At 41.4% G+C, this 13,797-nt stretch overlaps 1 protein-coding gene across 1 annotated transcript in view; it reads right to left on the bottom strand.

The window, feature by feature from the left end:
- Positions 1 to 5,616: 5,616 nt before the first annotated feature.
- The window catches only part of GABBR2 (gamma-aminobutyric acid type B receptor subunit 2), a 349,731-nt gene continuing 341,550 nt past the window's right edge, over positions 5,617 to 13,797 (bottom strand). The window contains exon 19 of the mRNA XM_026034555.1: positions 5,617 to 7,986. Coding sequence (XP_025890340.1) covers positions 7,821 to 7,986 — 166 coding nt within the window. The 3' untranslated portion in view covers positions 5,617 to 7,820. The remainder of the gene's footprint in view (positions 7,987 to 13,797) is intronic.

Raw genomic sequence — 13,797 nt, 5'->3', positions numbered from 1 at the left:
CAAACCTTCATCCCAGACCTTACCTGAGGCCTGACCAGGCACCTTGACACTAGCCCTTGCCCCGGCCCTGAATTGCCTGGATCTGATGCCAGACCTCACTCTGCATCATGACCCTGGACCTTATCCTGCATCCCAGCCCAGACCTTGACTCCAGACACATTCCTGGACCCTATCCTGGACTTTGAATCTGGACTCTGACCACAGATATTACCTTGGACTTTGACCATGGACCTTGACCACGGACCCTATCCCAGATGTGACCCCATATCTTAAACCTGGACCTTTCCCTAACCTGACTGTGGACTTTGACCACGGACCTGATGCTGGACCCTACCTGAACCTGACCCTGGACCCTGACCCTTGACCTTGACGCTGCACCTGATCACGAATCTTGACCCCAGACCTGACTCGGAGCCTGACCCTAGACCCTAACCCGGCCATTGACCCCAGACCTTGACTCCATACCTTTACACCGCGGACCTGACCCTGTACCAGAACCCAGACTTACCCTGGACCTTGAGCCCGGACATGACCCTGAACTTTGATCCCAGATCTTTGCCTTGGAACTTGACCCCAGGGCCTGATCTTGGACTTACCCTTGACCTTGGCCCCAGATACTACCCCAGGCCATGAACCCAAACCTTGACCCCAGACCTTACCCTGGACCTGACCCTCAACCTCACGCTGAACCTTATTCTAGACCTTGACACCTGACATGGCCCCCAGACCTTATCCTGGACCTTGACTGCCCAGACCTTGACCCTGGACCTTAACATTGGATGTTAGCCGAGACCCTGACCTCTGACCTTACCCCAAACCTGGACCCTGGACCTTGACCCCCCCATCTTACCCCAGCCCTTGACCTTGACCTAGGTCTTGACCCTGAACCTGAGTCTGAACCTTCACTTCAGATATTAAACACAGACCTGACCCTGAACCTTGCCTGTGGGAACCTACACTGCATCTTACTCTAGACCTTGACACTGGACCTTTACCCCAGACCTGACTCCTGACCTTACCCCAGGTGTTGATCCTGGACCTTGACCCTGCATCTGAGCCCAGACATTTACCCCAAACCTTATTCAGGACCTGACTGAGCACCTTGACTGCTTACTCAGGACCTTACCATGGACCTGGACCCGCTTGACCTTGACCCAGGGCCCTACCGCAGACTTATCCTGAGCCCTGTCTCCAGACCTTATCTTGAACCTTGATCTCACCCAGGTATTGACCCTAGACCTTGCCCTGAACCTTTACCAGACTTTGACCCTGGACCCTGGACCAGACCTTATTCTGGACCTTGACCCCGGACTCTACCTGAACCTGACACCAGACCTTAACATCCCAGACTTGACCCCAGACATTAATTTCAGACCTGAACCAAGACCTGGACTTCCTGGACCTTGAAGCCGTAGAACGGGTGACCCTGTAGTCACATTAGGAGTCATTGGAGATGAAGCAAATGTCTCGGCCTTGCACCTTGTAAAGTGGAGCAGATGTCTCTTGAGCTGGGTGGACTCCTAGTAATTAGTAGAACTGGTGCAAACCAGGCATGTGTTGCAGGACTGACCCAGGCCTGTGTGCCTGGTTGGGGTGCCCAACTTTTCATCCCTTGCCACACTTGCAAGAAGCATACTCCCACCTTTTTACTAGGCAGGCCATCCTGCTCAAACAGCTCCCCTGTGTGCCGTGGATCACAGGCAAGACCTTTGAGCATTCCAAGTGTGGCTCCATATAACTAAAGCATCCTCAAACACCACATCACTTTCTTGACTCGACAACCTCCATGCCCAACAACTACAACTGGTTTATTCACACCTTTCTACTAGGCGTACTAGGCATGCCAATATGCTCAAACAGATCTCCCATCAGCCGTGGATCACAGGCAAGGCCCCTGAACACAACAATCTGGCCTCACCAGCCTGGGGCAGCCCCTCAACATGTGCTTGGTTTGATTTCATTCCCTTCCAACATTTACACCAGGCTTATTATGTACTGAGAATGACAAGCAGTTCAAAAGACACCCCAATGTCCAGGGCACATGGGTCACCTTCTGACCCAGCCATTTCTCTGGGAACAAGAAGTTTGCCACCTCATGCCTATGTCTGTCTTGAAATGTGTCCTGATTGCCTTCTTATCCACACACACACACACACAGACAGATAGAGCCTCCAGGCCTCCGGCTTTAGTAGTAAGGAGTCAAATGCCTCCCCAAAATCCCTAGAAAGGTAGCAAGAGCTCTGCAGACAAGGAAAACTGGCAAGCACTCTGAGCAGCCTGCCTTTCCCTCTAGATGCCAATAGCAAGATGCCTAACGTGGTCCTGGCTCAACATCCTCCAGGCCCAACACTTAGAGCTGGCCTATTCACACCTTACTAACAAGTCCCTTGGTACTAGGCACACTGCACTGCGAAAGTGCCTCAACACCATGTTTATGCCCCTAGGCAGTGTAGAGCAGAACATGCTTTTTATAAGAGTGCACAAGGACTAAATCCTGTATTTTACCTTACTAGCCAGTTTCACCATTTTATACGTAATGTGTGGCCTGTAGGTTTTTTAATGAGTCCATAGCTAATAGTGTTCTTCAGTTGCTGTCAAACATTAACTGTAGGCCTCATAAGGAAGAGACAAAGTTAGGGAAAAAAAAGTTCTGTTAGGCTATTTTACCTTACCAGTATAAAGGCATGAAGGAATTTCCTGCCTGCTGTTTTCTACAGTCTTTTATTTCTGCTTCTTGTTCCTATTTCCCTTGGTCTAGATAAAAAAGCAGATCTCATCTCAGATATTCTTTGTATTGCATGGCAGAGAGGGCCAGGGCAAAGTGTAATTTTTGAATTTTGAATTTTTGAAAGAGCATGGAGTGTGTTCATATTTTCTTAGAACTTGTATTACTCTTAGGTTCTCCACAAAATCCCCAAAGAGGAGGTCACACAGATGTGTCATGATTCATCTGTCTTCACCCATATGGTGTAGTCTGTTAATTCTAGGCTGCTTTCACTTGCTTGGAAATCCTCATGCATCAGCTGCCTTCCACTGTTGTGCTGATGTAAAACTGACTTGTCAGATGGACTACTTCAGATTTGTTTTAGTACCCACGTATGTGATATTCACTGTTGTATTTAGAGCTCTAGGTCCAATTTGAGACATGATATTAGGGATAAGCTGCATCCAGGGTGTATGGATCCATAACTCAACATGGCTGTCAATGTTTTGTGTGGAAATACTGAAGAAAATCCTCTGGTCTAATAAAAGCACATTTTTGCTACCTTATGAAGACATCCAAGTCTGATGCTAGTAGTCCTGTCTCTTCCGAAACTCACAGGCCACTAAGCTCCCTTCTGTTATTTTTCTGCTAGTTAGCCATTCTAAAGTTGTCTGATTGATTGCTGGCTTGTAGCTACAGATGGCATTACTTTCTCATGGCCTTGTCAGTTGTGTTCTAGCTCTGCTCATTCTAGCCTCTAAAATCCAGCTGTTTGTTCAAACCCTATGTGACAGATAGTCATAGTAGCATTCGGAGGATTCTGAAAGCATTAGGTGGCCACCTTCTTGGTGGCCACCTTCTTGGGATGATGAAGTACATGTGCTGTCACTGGAGATGCCTTCCTCCTTTCTCCTCTTGTCTGCTCATTTCAGTGCTCTATGACCAGGTGAGGGTGTTTAAACAAGTTACCATTACAAAGCAGAAGCCGTGGCAATGCCACTCAGAGGTTGCCCAGCCACTGACTCTCGGAGTCCCCTCCTCAACTCCTCAAATGTGGTCCTAGCCTTAGTATAAGTTTCTCTGCAATGTCATTTAGTAAGTATGGTAGTGATAAGAACGGTAGTGCCCTAGGAGAATTCTGATTTGCTCAAGAGGCAGAGTGCTCTTGAAAGTACACTCATGAATAATACTTATGTGTATTGTAATAAGTATTACTGACCATCTCAATAGATGGAAAAGATAATAAGTAAACAGAGGGGAACTCAGAAAGGAATCCTAGTGTTTACACTAGTGCAATTAACCTGTTCGGACTTGTAAGTCAATGAGATGAAAATCTTAGCTAAAGAAACCACTTGTTCACTTAACAGGCAAATTTGTCCATCTTTTGATTTGTGGCCTAAAACCTTGCTGATATCAGTAGGGTGAAGTAGAAGGGAAGAGATAAGTCATGTAGGCTGGCTTCCAGAACCTAGGGGAACTTGTTCTGAAAGGCTTAGTCCAGTCTTGTGGAGAATAGATGTGTATACAATGATGTCATGAACAAATGTTCTAAAAAGATCAGAAATAACTCAGTAGTTATTTTAATTTAAATATTTAAACTTTTAAATGAAAAAAAAAAACTAAAAAAAGCCTTCTTTCCTCTTGCATCTTTGCACTTAATTTTATTAATTTTCTTTAATGGCAGAAGTACTGACAAATTACCAAACTTCCATGAATTCAAAAAAGATTTTACTATTTTATGAAAAGCATTTTTGGTATCCATTTGGAAATTTAACTCTTTGGATAAATTTACTGACATCTCCCTGATGTCTTTGTTTCGTCTTTAGTTCTCAGGATATCTTTTGTTTTGCGCTGGTTTCCTATTTCTCTTGAACAACTCTAGGTTGCTCACATCCTTCCACAATTTCTGACCGAATATGAATATGAGTTTCACAGTTTCACAATAGAATCTAGAGTATACTTTTTTCCCTACCTGAATGAGCTTTAATTTACCCGAGTTTCTCTTGCCATCCGGAATTCTGTATTGAGATCTACCATCCATGCTCTAGAATCTAGAATATATTTTTTTCCCTACTTGAATGAGCATTAATTTATCTGAGTTTCTCATGTCAACTGGAATTCTGTATTGAGATCTACAATCCATGCTCTTCACTTCTTGCTAGTATTTTCTCTTTAACATGTGTTCTGCAGTATTCCTGGCTCAACTGCAAATCTATGGGAAATACCTTTCTCTTCACACTGAACTTGTTCAGACTCATTGCTTTTACATCATTTTATGCTGGCTTGAGGATTCTCCTGTTCAAAAACAAACAAGTAAAAATGCTCTTTCAACTTGCCCTCTCAATACCCAGAATTTCTCACTTCGCTGCCATGCAGCAAAATCTGATTTAGAACACTGCCAAAAATGGATAGACAGATTTAGTACCTGTTTTCGTCAAACCATTCGTGACCATTCTCAGCATCATCATGTTCACTGAGACAAAAATCTTATTATATAGCTAGATTTGTTGAACTTTAGTAACTTACATGAACTATTCAGATCTTGCTCTTTTTCCTGAACTTTCACTCAGTACGGTGGAAAAAAGAATAGTGCATGTACTTAGTCTGGTTTGATGTAATTTTTTTAAATATGTTTGATGCACTTTTATTTGTGTGTGTATAAAAATGGCTTAGAGTCATGAGTACATCAGTAATTGTGTCCAGAGGTTGCAAATAGGTCTGTTTTCTTCAGATGTGAATCCTTCTACTACATCCACAGTAACACACATACACACATATATAAATATATATTTAGATTTATATAGTTTTGCTGTAAGGAAAGAGGATACAGAGTCAACAAAGCTATGTTTCTAATTTTATTCATAAAAACAGATTTGCAACAATTTATTAAAAATTGAAATCATGCAGTATAAGGTTATACAAGAAATTCTTCATGTACATTTTATTCTGGCAGTTCCAGTCTAGTTTAAAGCATTTGTGCACTAACATCATTGGAAAATGCCATTGGGGCACAGCCTCTTCATAAATTTACAGTACCTTTTTGCTGCAGTATAAAAGAACAGAAACATTAAATAGCTATATTCACTTGGTTGGTCTTATTATCTGCATTTTAAAGTAAAAAAAAAAAGTTATGAAACTACAGTGTCATTAAGACAAATAATGTACTGCATGGTTTATACTTAATAAACATCCCACAGTCAGTATTCACAAAGAGTTACAGACACACACACACTCACCTCCAATGGTCTGATACTTCTGATTTTTTTTTCCTGCTATGTTGGAATAATATTTCTACAGAGATGTTGTGTATACATTATATACAATATTGTTATATTTTCTTCTTTAAAAATTAACATTCCTTTTAAAATAAACAAAGCCCTGATGATAAAGCAATACTGTTAATACACAGAGTGACAATGTCAGTGTTTAGTGCTTAAACAGAGTAATGAGTTCTATTTTATTTGTGTCTATACTTACATGTTTTTGTTCTAAAAGCTAGATATTTCCATTATCTCTCCTACAGTATGTGCCAAGTGAAATATTCTGTGATGCTCCTGATTGGAAGATTCAGATATATATTCATGTTGGTTTTGATCACGGTGATGTGTATTTTATTTTTAACAGAGATTTGTGGCAGCTTGTTCTTCAGCTAATGAACATTTTAATTTGCCTCAGTCATTGCTCATTTTTAACCCGCACAGCAACTTCATTCCAAAGGTTTGGTCTGAGTTGCACAGACATTGGTTAAAGGGAATTGAGAGCCCCATGGGTGCTCCACATATATATATTTTTTTCCCATAGTATTAACAAGCAAGCCTGGCAGTAAAATGGCATACCTCCAGTTCCCTGGAAAAATCTCACTCATTTCTGATGGTCTGACTCCAGAGTTGGTTGAAATGCAATATCACTGTCATTCTTCCCAATTATTTGAGTTTGAGGGTTTAAACCGAAATATAAAATCATTATATATTTTCACAGTCCTTTTAAGTCAAATAAAATACTTTATGAGTAATTTTGATTTATCCTTCCAATTTCTTGCTATGACCGTCACATGCACAGGTACAAAGCAAACACAGTGTATATTAAATTCTATGTGCTGTTCAGGCTCTACCTGCAGCATCAAGATGCTGTGCCTGAACCCATCCCACCCCCCAAGTCCACTAAATTAATTTTACTGTAATTACGTGTGACATAATTAAATAAACCATGAAATGCAATCCATCCTGTAGCATTAAGACTTTTGCTACGCCTCCATCCTGAGTTTCTTGAGTTATCAGACATAGGATATACCAGCCAGCTTGCTATATTACGGTTGGTAGTGTTTATTTTGAAATAGGTGCAGAAATTTGTCAAAATGAAGCTGCAGATGGTCAGCATTGGAACCTGGCAGTCACTACCATCATTCTTGGAGATGCACTGGGTAAAGTGCTCCAATTCCAACCAAGCAGCTGTCTAGTTGGTAACAACTCAGAACTATAGCTTCAGCCTTTGCTGCAGATTCATGTAGAGTTGCTAGTTAGAGGTGGGCCTGCTCACAGAAATGCAGGGTCTCAATGACACCTGAGGAATCATTTTTCAAAATCCTTCTTTCTTGCTAAATATTATCCCTGAAATGAAAACAAGCAAGACTAACCAGTGCAGAATGTTTCCAGCAATTTAATACAACTCTTGTAAAAATGAAGTGCCTCTATTTCAATAAATATGTTATAGCTCAGTCAGTCACTGTATTTTTCTTACATGGATACAGTATTGAATTGCATGTTCTCAGCAGCATAAAGCTCAGTGACATTTGAATGCTTGTTCTCCTAGTGTCTTTTTTGCAAGATCTGTATTTCCCAGCATCCTTGTTGCTGGTAGGAATTTGGGAAGAAACACTTTCAGTGACTTGAATGTGAAGAAATAATAACTTCATGAATAAGGCTACAGATCAAAATCCTTGTGTATCTCTCTCCTCTGCCTTCTCACATGAGTAACACTGGTACTCCTGTGATGATAGCCTCAGCAGTAGTTCCTCTGTGGTAAGAGCCAATGTTATATGTTTGTAGCAGTTCTATGTCAGATTTAGTCCAGTCGTTGAGTACTTAAAAACAGTTCGGGAAGCACTGGTCTCCCATTTCTACAGCCCAGAAACCATTACTCGAAAGGATGATGGCACGTGCCTGTGCCGAGGACTGGCACTGGGGCTTACGCAGGGACTGGCACAGCTAGCATCCACTCCTCCTATGGATGGCAAGTAGGCATGGTGAAGAATGGGCAGCTGCAAAGACAGCCGACGCTGTATGCTGTGAGGGAGACAGAGAAAGAGAAGCGTTAGCCAAGAGGGAAATGTAATATACTATATATTTGATAGGTTGCTGCGAGAGTTTCTGTGCCTCCTGCTGTGATGGAGATGGTAAATGCCACATGCATTATATTACCTGCTGTTGAGGTACCCTACTGGTGTTTTATTTTCCTCTTGGGATTTTCTTTTTTTTTTTTTTTTCCAATAACGTCAAAATACTAGAAAACTAGGAGAATGTTAAATCTGCAATGAGGATTAACAACCTCCTTGCAAAGTAATCTACTGCATGAAAAGTTGTTCCTAAATACATGGAAACATATAAAGTTACGAACTGAGTTTTAAGCCATGCTTCACTTTTAGCACAAGATGTTAACAGCGGCTTTTTTTTTTTTCCGCTCCAAATTAGGCAAATACACATGCAAGGAGAGAAGGAACTCAGATCACAAGCTTTTTCAAAATAGTTCAGCTTTGCAGGTCAGGTCAGTTTTTATAAGCTGCTCTCAAACCACTGTAATTAGTGCTGCTAGACTATCTAATAATCAATCTGAAAGCAGTATAACCTCCCATTTATACCAAAATTCAGTAATCAGAAAAAACGACCTTCTATATCCAGTTTTCCTAGAACATCAACACTAGCATAACAGGTTGAGCTTTGTATTTTTTATATGTTTTTTAAAGAAGTGGTAAGCCATGAGCTCAAGGAGCCCAGCAAACCCATTTCGCTGGAGAGGACAGCCCCTTGAGAAAAGGCTATTGACACTCCCACACTTTCACAACAAAATCAAAATGCAATTAAGTTTTGTCAGTGCGAGAGATATGATTAAACTGTTAGCATGCCAAGGGTTGTCTCTCCATCTGGAGGCATTCACTCTTGAAATGAGAAGGAACTTTTTAAAGAAAAGACATATGTCAAAATGCCTGACTAAAGACCAGTGTTTTAATTTCAGAAGAAAAATGTCCATACAAGGCATCATATCAGTTCAAGTGTTTCAACTAAGTTAACCATGAGTGAGCAGTGTGCCCTCGTGGCCAAGAAGGCCAATGGCATCCTGGCCTGCATCAGGAGGAGTGTTGCCAGCAGGTCAAGGGAGGTGATTCTGCCCCTCTACTCAGCTCTGGTGAGGCCGCACCTGGAGTACTGTGTTCAGTTCTGGGCACCCCAGTATAGGAGAGACGTGGAGCTTCTGGAGAGGGTCCAGAGAAGGGCAACCAGGATGATTAAGGGAATGGAACATCTCTCGTATGAAGAGAGGCTGAGCGAGCTGGGCCTGTTTTCTCTGGAGAAGAGACGGCTCAGAGGGGATATGATTAATATGTATAAGTTCAGGAAGGGAGAATGCAGGGAGGAAGGGGACAGGCTGTTCTCACTGGTGGCCAGCGATAGGACGAGGGGTAATGGCCACAAGCTGAAACACAAGAAGTTCCGTCTCCAGGTGAGGAGGAACTTCTTTACTGTTAGGGTGACAGAGCAGTGGAACAGGCTGCCCAGGGAGGTTGTGGAGTCTCCTTCTCTGGAGGTCTTCAAAACCCGCCTGGATGCCACCCTGTGCCACATGCTCTAGGTGTGCCTGCTTGAGCAGGAAGGTTGGACTAGATGATCTGTAGAGGTCCCTTCCAACCTTAAATATTCTGAAATATTCTGAAATAAATCAGTAATTCCCTGTAAGCCTGTGTAGACAGGCCCGTATAAGGAGTGCATGTTTGAGAATTTGCCTTTTGATACCACTTCAGATTCAAGTGATATTTCAGTGCTTTTTTTTTGCTTTATGTTAGGAAGTGGAGACTGCTACCAAGGCATCCATCACACTGCTCAGAAACCAAATAATATAAACTATCAAATTACATGAGGCTTGTTAAATACAGTGATGAGGTGTAAATAATTGTAGTCTGCTTAGTCTGCTGAGCAAAATCTTTTTTTTTTTTTTTTTTTTTTTTTTTTCCCCCTCCTCCAAGAGGCCCTTAAAAAGTTTGGTGCAATATAAGCAATATAATAGTTATCATTGTATTGCTAGAAAACCTGGGGTTAATAAAATCCACCCATTTTTTACCACTGTGCCCTACTCTTTTTGGTTGCATCAGTAAAATCATGCCTTGTTCCCAAGATGGCATGGTTCACTGTTTCCTTGTGCTGAATTCTTATTAACTACAGATTGTAATTCTGGCTCTCATTCCAGGGTCAAACACAGAGCAACCCATGCTTGTTTTCACACCAGTGGAACTGCTTTTTTTGTTCAACTGTTGTGGACTTTTCATTAAAGAGCAATTTGAAGGTATTCCAAAAGAATCTAGTTGTATAATGGAGTGAATAGGACTTCTTTTTTCCATCCATTTAAAGGTTAGTCATGCCACGGACAATGCATATTTAATTGACTATGCCAAATCATTGCTCTATTTAAAGTTTACTTTCACTTGAAAACCTTGTTCCTGGAATTCAGGTGGAGGAGTGTAGCTTGGAGACTAGAATACATTAAAAGGTTTAGGCAAACTCTTAGGAGAAACAAAACAAAATAAAAAGGCTCAACAGAATCCAAACAAGACTGCTATTTACTCCTTCAGCGGAAGTAAATCTTCTATACTGCCTAACTTTGTGTGAGATTTTTTTGCTCCACTGTTGTTTCTTTTCCCCTTTCTCTCTGTCCACAATTTGTGTCAATGCTTTTTAAGATGATGACATACATACTGTTTCAGGTTTGCTATACAATAAATATACATCAAAGGATATGGTAAAGTAAGGTGGTCAAAGTGTGTTTAGTTATATGTGGTTAGAAGCACTGGCTTGCTAAAATTGTTGCTGACGTACAGAGAGTACCAGGACACTGTTTAAATAAGACTTAGCCCTATGTAAGCATGTCACTTATCAGGAATAGATAAAATCGCAACAAAAGCTTGACTTTAAGTGTACATGCACATAGAAATACTTCTCATGATCTTACAAGGTGAGGGCAAAGCATTTGATAAATATTTTGGTTCTGTGTTACAAAAACAGCATAGATCATTGATGAGATCCATTTGGTAAGAGGAGAGACTTAAAGAACTGCTGAAATCAAAACTTAAGACCTGCGGGAATGTGTAAACTATGTCTAAGCATTCAGAGAGCATTTCTTTTCAGTCTTTAAACCATTAAATTCTTTTTTAACAATTTCTGAAAAGGAGAGTTTCTAAACAAAAAAACAGCTCTACATTATAGCAAGACATGCTCGCAATCAAACTAACCCTTCCAAACACACCTAATATTAAAAGCAGTTTTGAGTATGATCCCGCAAAGGCCAATATGAACTACAGTTAATTAAGAAAGAGAATAAAGGAAGCATTCTCATCACAAAGTACATGCTGGTAATGCAATAATTTAGTCATAAACAACATTTCTGATAAGCGCATTTGTTTAATAAAGTTGATATAACTGACTTCAGCAGAGTATTTTATTGTCTTTCAAATTATGATTAGAGTTTTCATTACAGTTGAAAAATATCAAGGTAGTTTCTAATACACAGGTTACACAATGTTAACTGCTTCAAAATAAAAAAAAAAAAAAAAAAGAAAAAAAAGCAACCATATATAGGTTGCTTCCAAAGTGGCACATTTTAGTCATCTGCTGTAACTATCATCATTTCTAGTGAGAGGTCTGAAAGACTGTTACATATCATTGTTAAGATGGGAACTACGTAAATTTTAACAATGCAAAGATTGGATCCACTCTGTTAACTTGTGAAATGGGACAACATACAGCAAGCTGCAAAAGTGAAAATATCTTTAGAGGATCATACTAGATGTCTCACTGAATATGCTTGTTTGGCCACAATACAGTTAAGTGGACCAATGTGATCCTTAAATAGGTAAGCAGGATGTTGTCAAAGTGGAATACAAATAGTATCATTACAAATAGTATAATGATTAATCCATCGGCATACTCCATTAATTTTTTTTTACAAAGCAACATGTCTGGACAAAGTATACTGATCTGCCCAATCACACACCTAAGGAAATGGTAAAAATGACTTTGCATGATCCATATCCTGGTCTATGCTGGGAAACAAAATGCTATATGCAACTAAGCTGGTTTAGAGTGCTCTTTGTACATGAGATGGGTTGGCGTGATGCAACTTACATCCATGAAGCTAAACTCTCCCACAACTGGGTTTACACATGCCAAGACTATGCTTGAGCACTATTTGTGAGAACTCTAGTCAATAAAATTGTGTTAGGGATCATGCTAATAAGCATCATGGAAAATTGTAGGGTAGTATTAGAGCCTTTGCTCTTATACTGCTTGCTTACTGTCCATAGTATTGTTTTACAGTATTTTCTTAGAAAACTTAAAAGTTTGGAATGGGATGAACTCTTCTGAAGAGAAAGAAACATAAAATCCTACTCCTCAAGCCTGCTATGGTCTCCTTTTTGGGACCTCACATTCTATACAAAACTTCTTTTCATGGGTCCTCTTTGCCCTAACTGTTGTACTCGGGTAACCAAACCGTGCCAATGCATGGGAGTCAAGGAAGACTGCCTGGGAACTGGCACAATCATAGCTATATAGTGCTGAATGTCACTGTCTTGATTTAGCAGGACTTCATTAAATGCTTTCCATGAATATCAGTGATTCAGTGATTACTTAGATCTGCACTGACCTACTCTTCAAGACCTTTAGTAAATCACAAAGTCAGACCTCATCAAGCCAAAATTTTCTCAGTGAGTGACTTGTTCGTTTATGAAGTAACTAGGGAATCCCCTCCCTTGACCTGCTGGCAACACTCCTGATGCAGGCCAGGATCCCATTGGCCTTCTTGGCTACGAGAGCACACTGCTGACTCATGGTTAACTTGTTGTCAACCAGGACCCCCAAATACCTCTCCATGGAGCTGCTTTCCAGCGGGTCAACCCCCTAATATGTACTAGTGCCTAGGGTTACTCTTCTGCAGTGGAGGACTCTGCACTAGCCCTTGTTGAACTTTATGAGGTTCCTCTCTGCACAACTCTCTTCTGAACAGCAGCACAGCCCTCTGGAGTGTTGGCCATTCTGCCCAGTTTTGTATCATTCACAGACTTGCTCAGGGTGCACCCTGTGCCCTTGTCCAAGTCTTTGAATAAGGTGAAAATCCCTGGGCCCGGTACTGACCCCTGGGGGCACCACTGGCCACAGACTTCCAACTAGGCTTGTCACCACTAATACAACCCTCTGAGCTCTGCCATCCTGTCGGTTCTCAGTCCACCCCACTGTACACTCATCTGAACTACACTTCCTGAGCTTCCCATTCCTGAGGATGTTATGGGAGAGGGTGTTGAAAGCCTTGTTGAAGTCAAGTTAGACAACACGCATGGCTTTCCCCTCATCCATCCATTCATTCATCCCATCGTAGAAGGCTATCTGGTTGGTTAAAAACAATTTCCCTTTGGTGAATCCATGCTAACTCCTACTGATGACCCTCTTTTCCTAGAGAGCTTAAAGATGGTCTTTCGGATGAGCTGCTCCATCACCTTTCCAGGGACAGAGGTGAGCCTAACTGACCTGTCATTTCCTGGGTATTCTTCTTGCCCCTTTTTGAAGACTGCAGTATTTCAGAATATTTCAGAATATTTCAGAATATTTAAGGTTGGAAGGGACCTCTACAGATCATCTAGTCCAACCTTCCTGCTCAAGCAGGCACACCTAGAGCATGTGGCACAGGGTGGCATCCAGGCGGGTTTTGAAGACCTCCAGAGTAGGAGACTCCACAACCTCCCTGGGCAGCCTGTTCCACTGCTCTGTTACCCTAACAGGAAAGAAGTTGCTCCTCACCTGGAGACGGAACTTCTTATGCTTCAGTTTGTGGCCATT

The sequence above is a fragment of the Nothoprocta perdicaria genome, unplaced genomic scaffold (genome assembly GCF_003342845.1).
Source record: "Nothoprocta perdicaria isolate Ctin4 unplaced genomic scaffold, notPer1 scaffold_147, whole genome shotgun sequence".
Taxonomy (NCBI): Eukaryota; Metazoa; Chordata; class Aves; order Tinamiformes; family Tinamidae; genus Nothoprocta; species Nothoprocta perdicaria.
The sequence above is the reverse complement of the archived record's forward strand: the minus strand, read 5'-3'. Positions and strand labels throughout refer to the sequence as shown.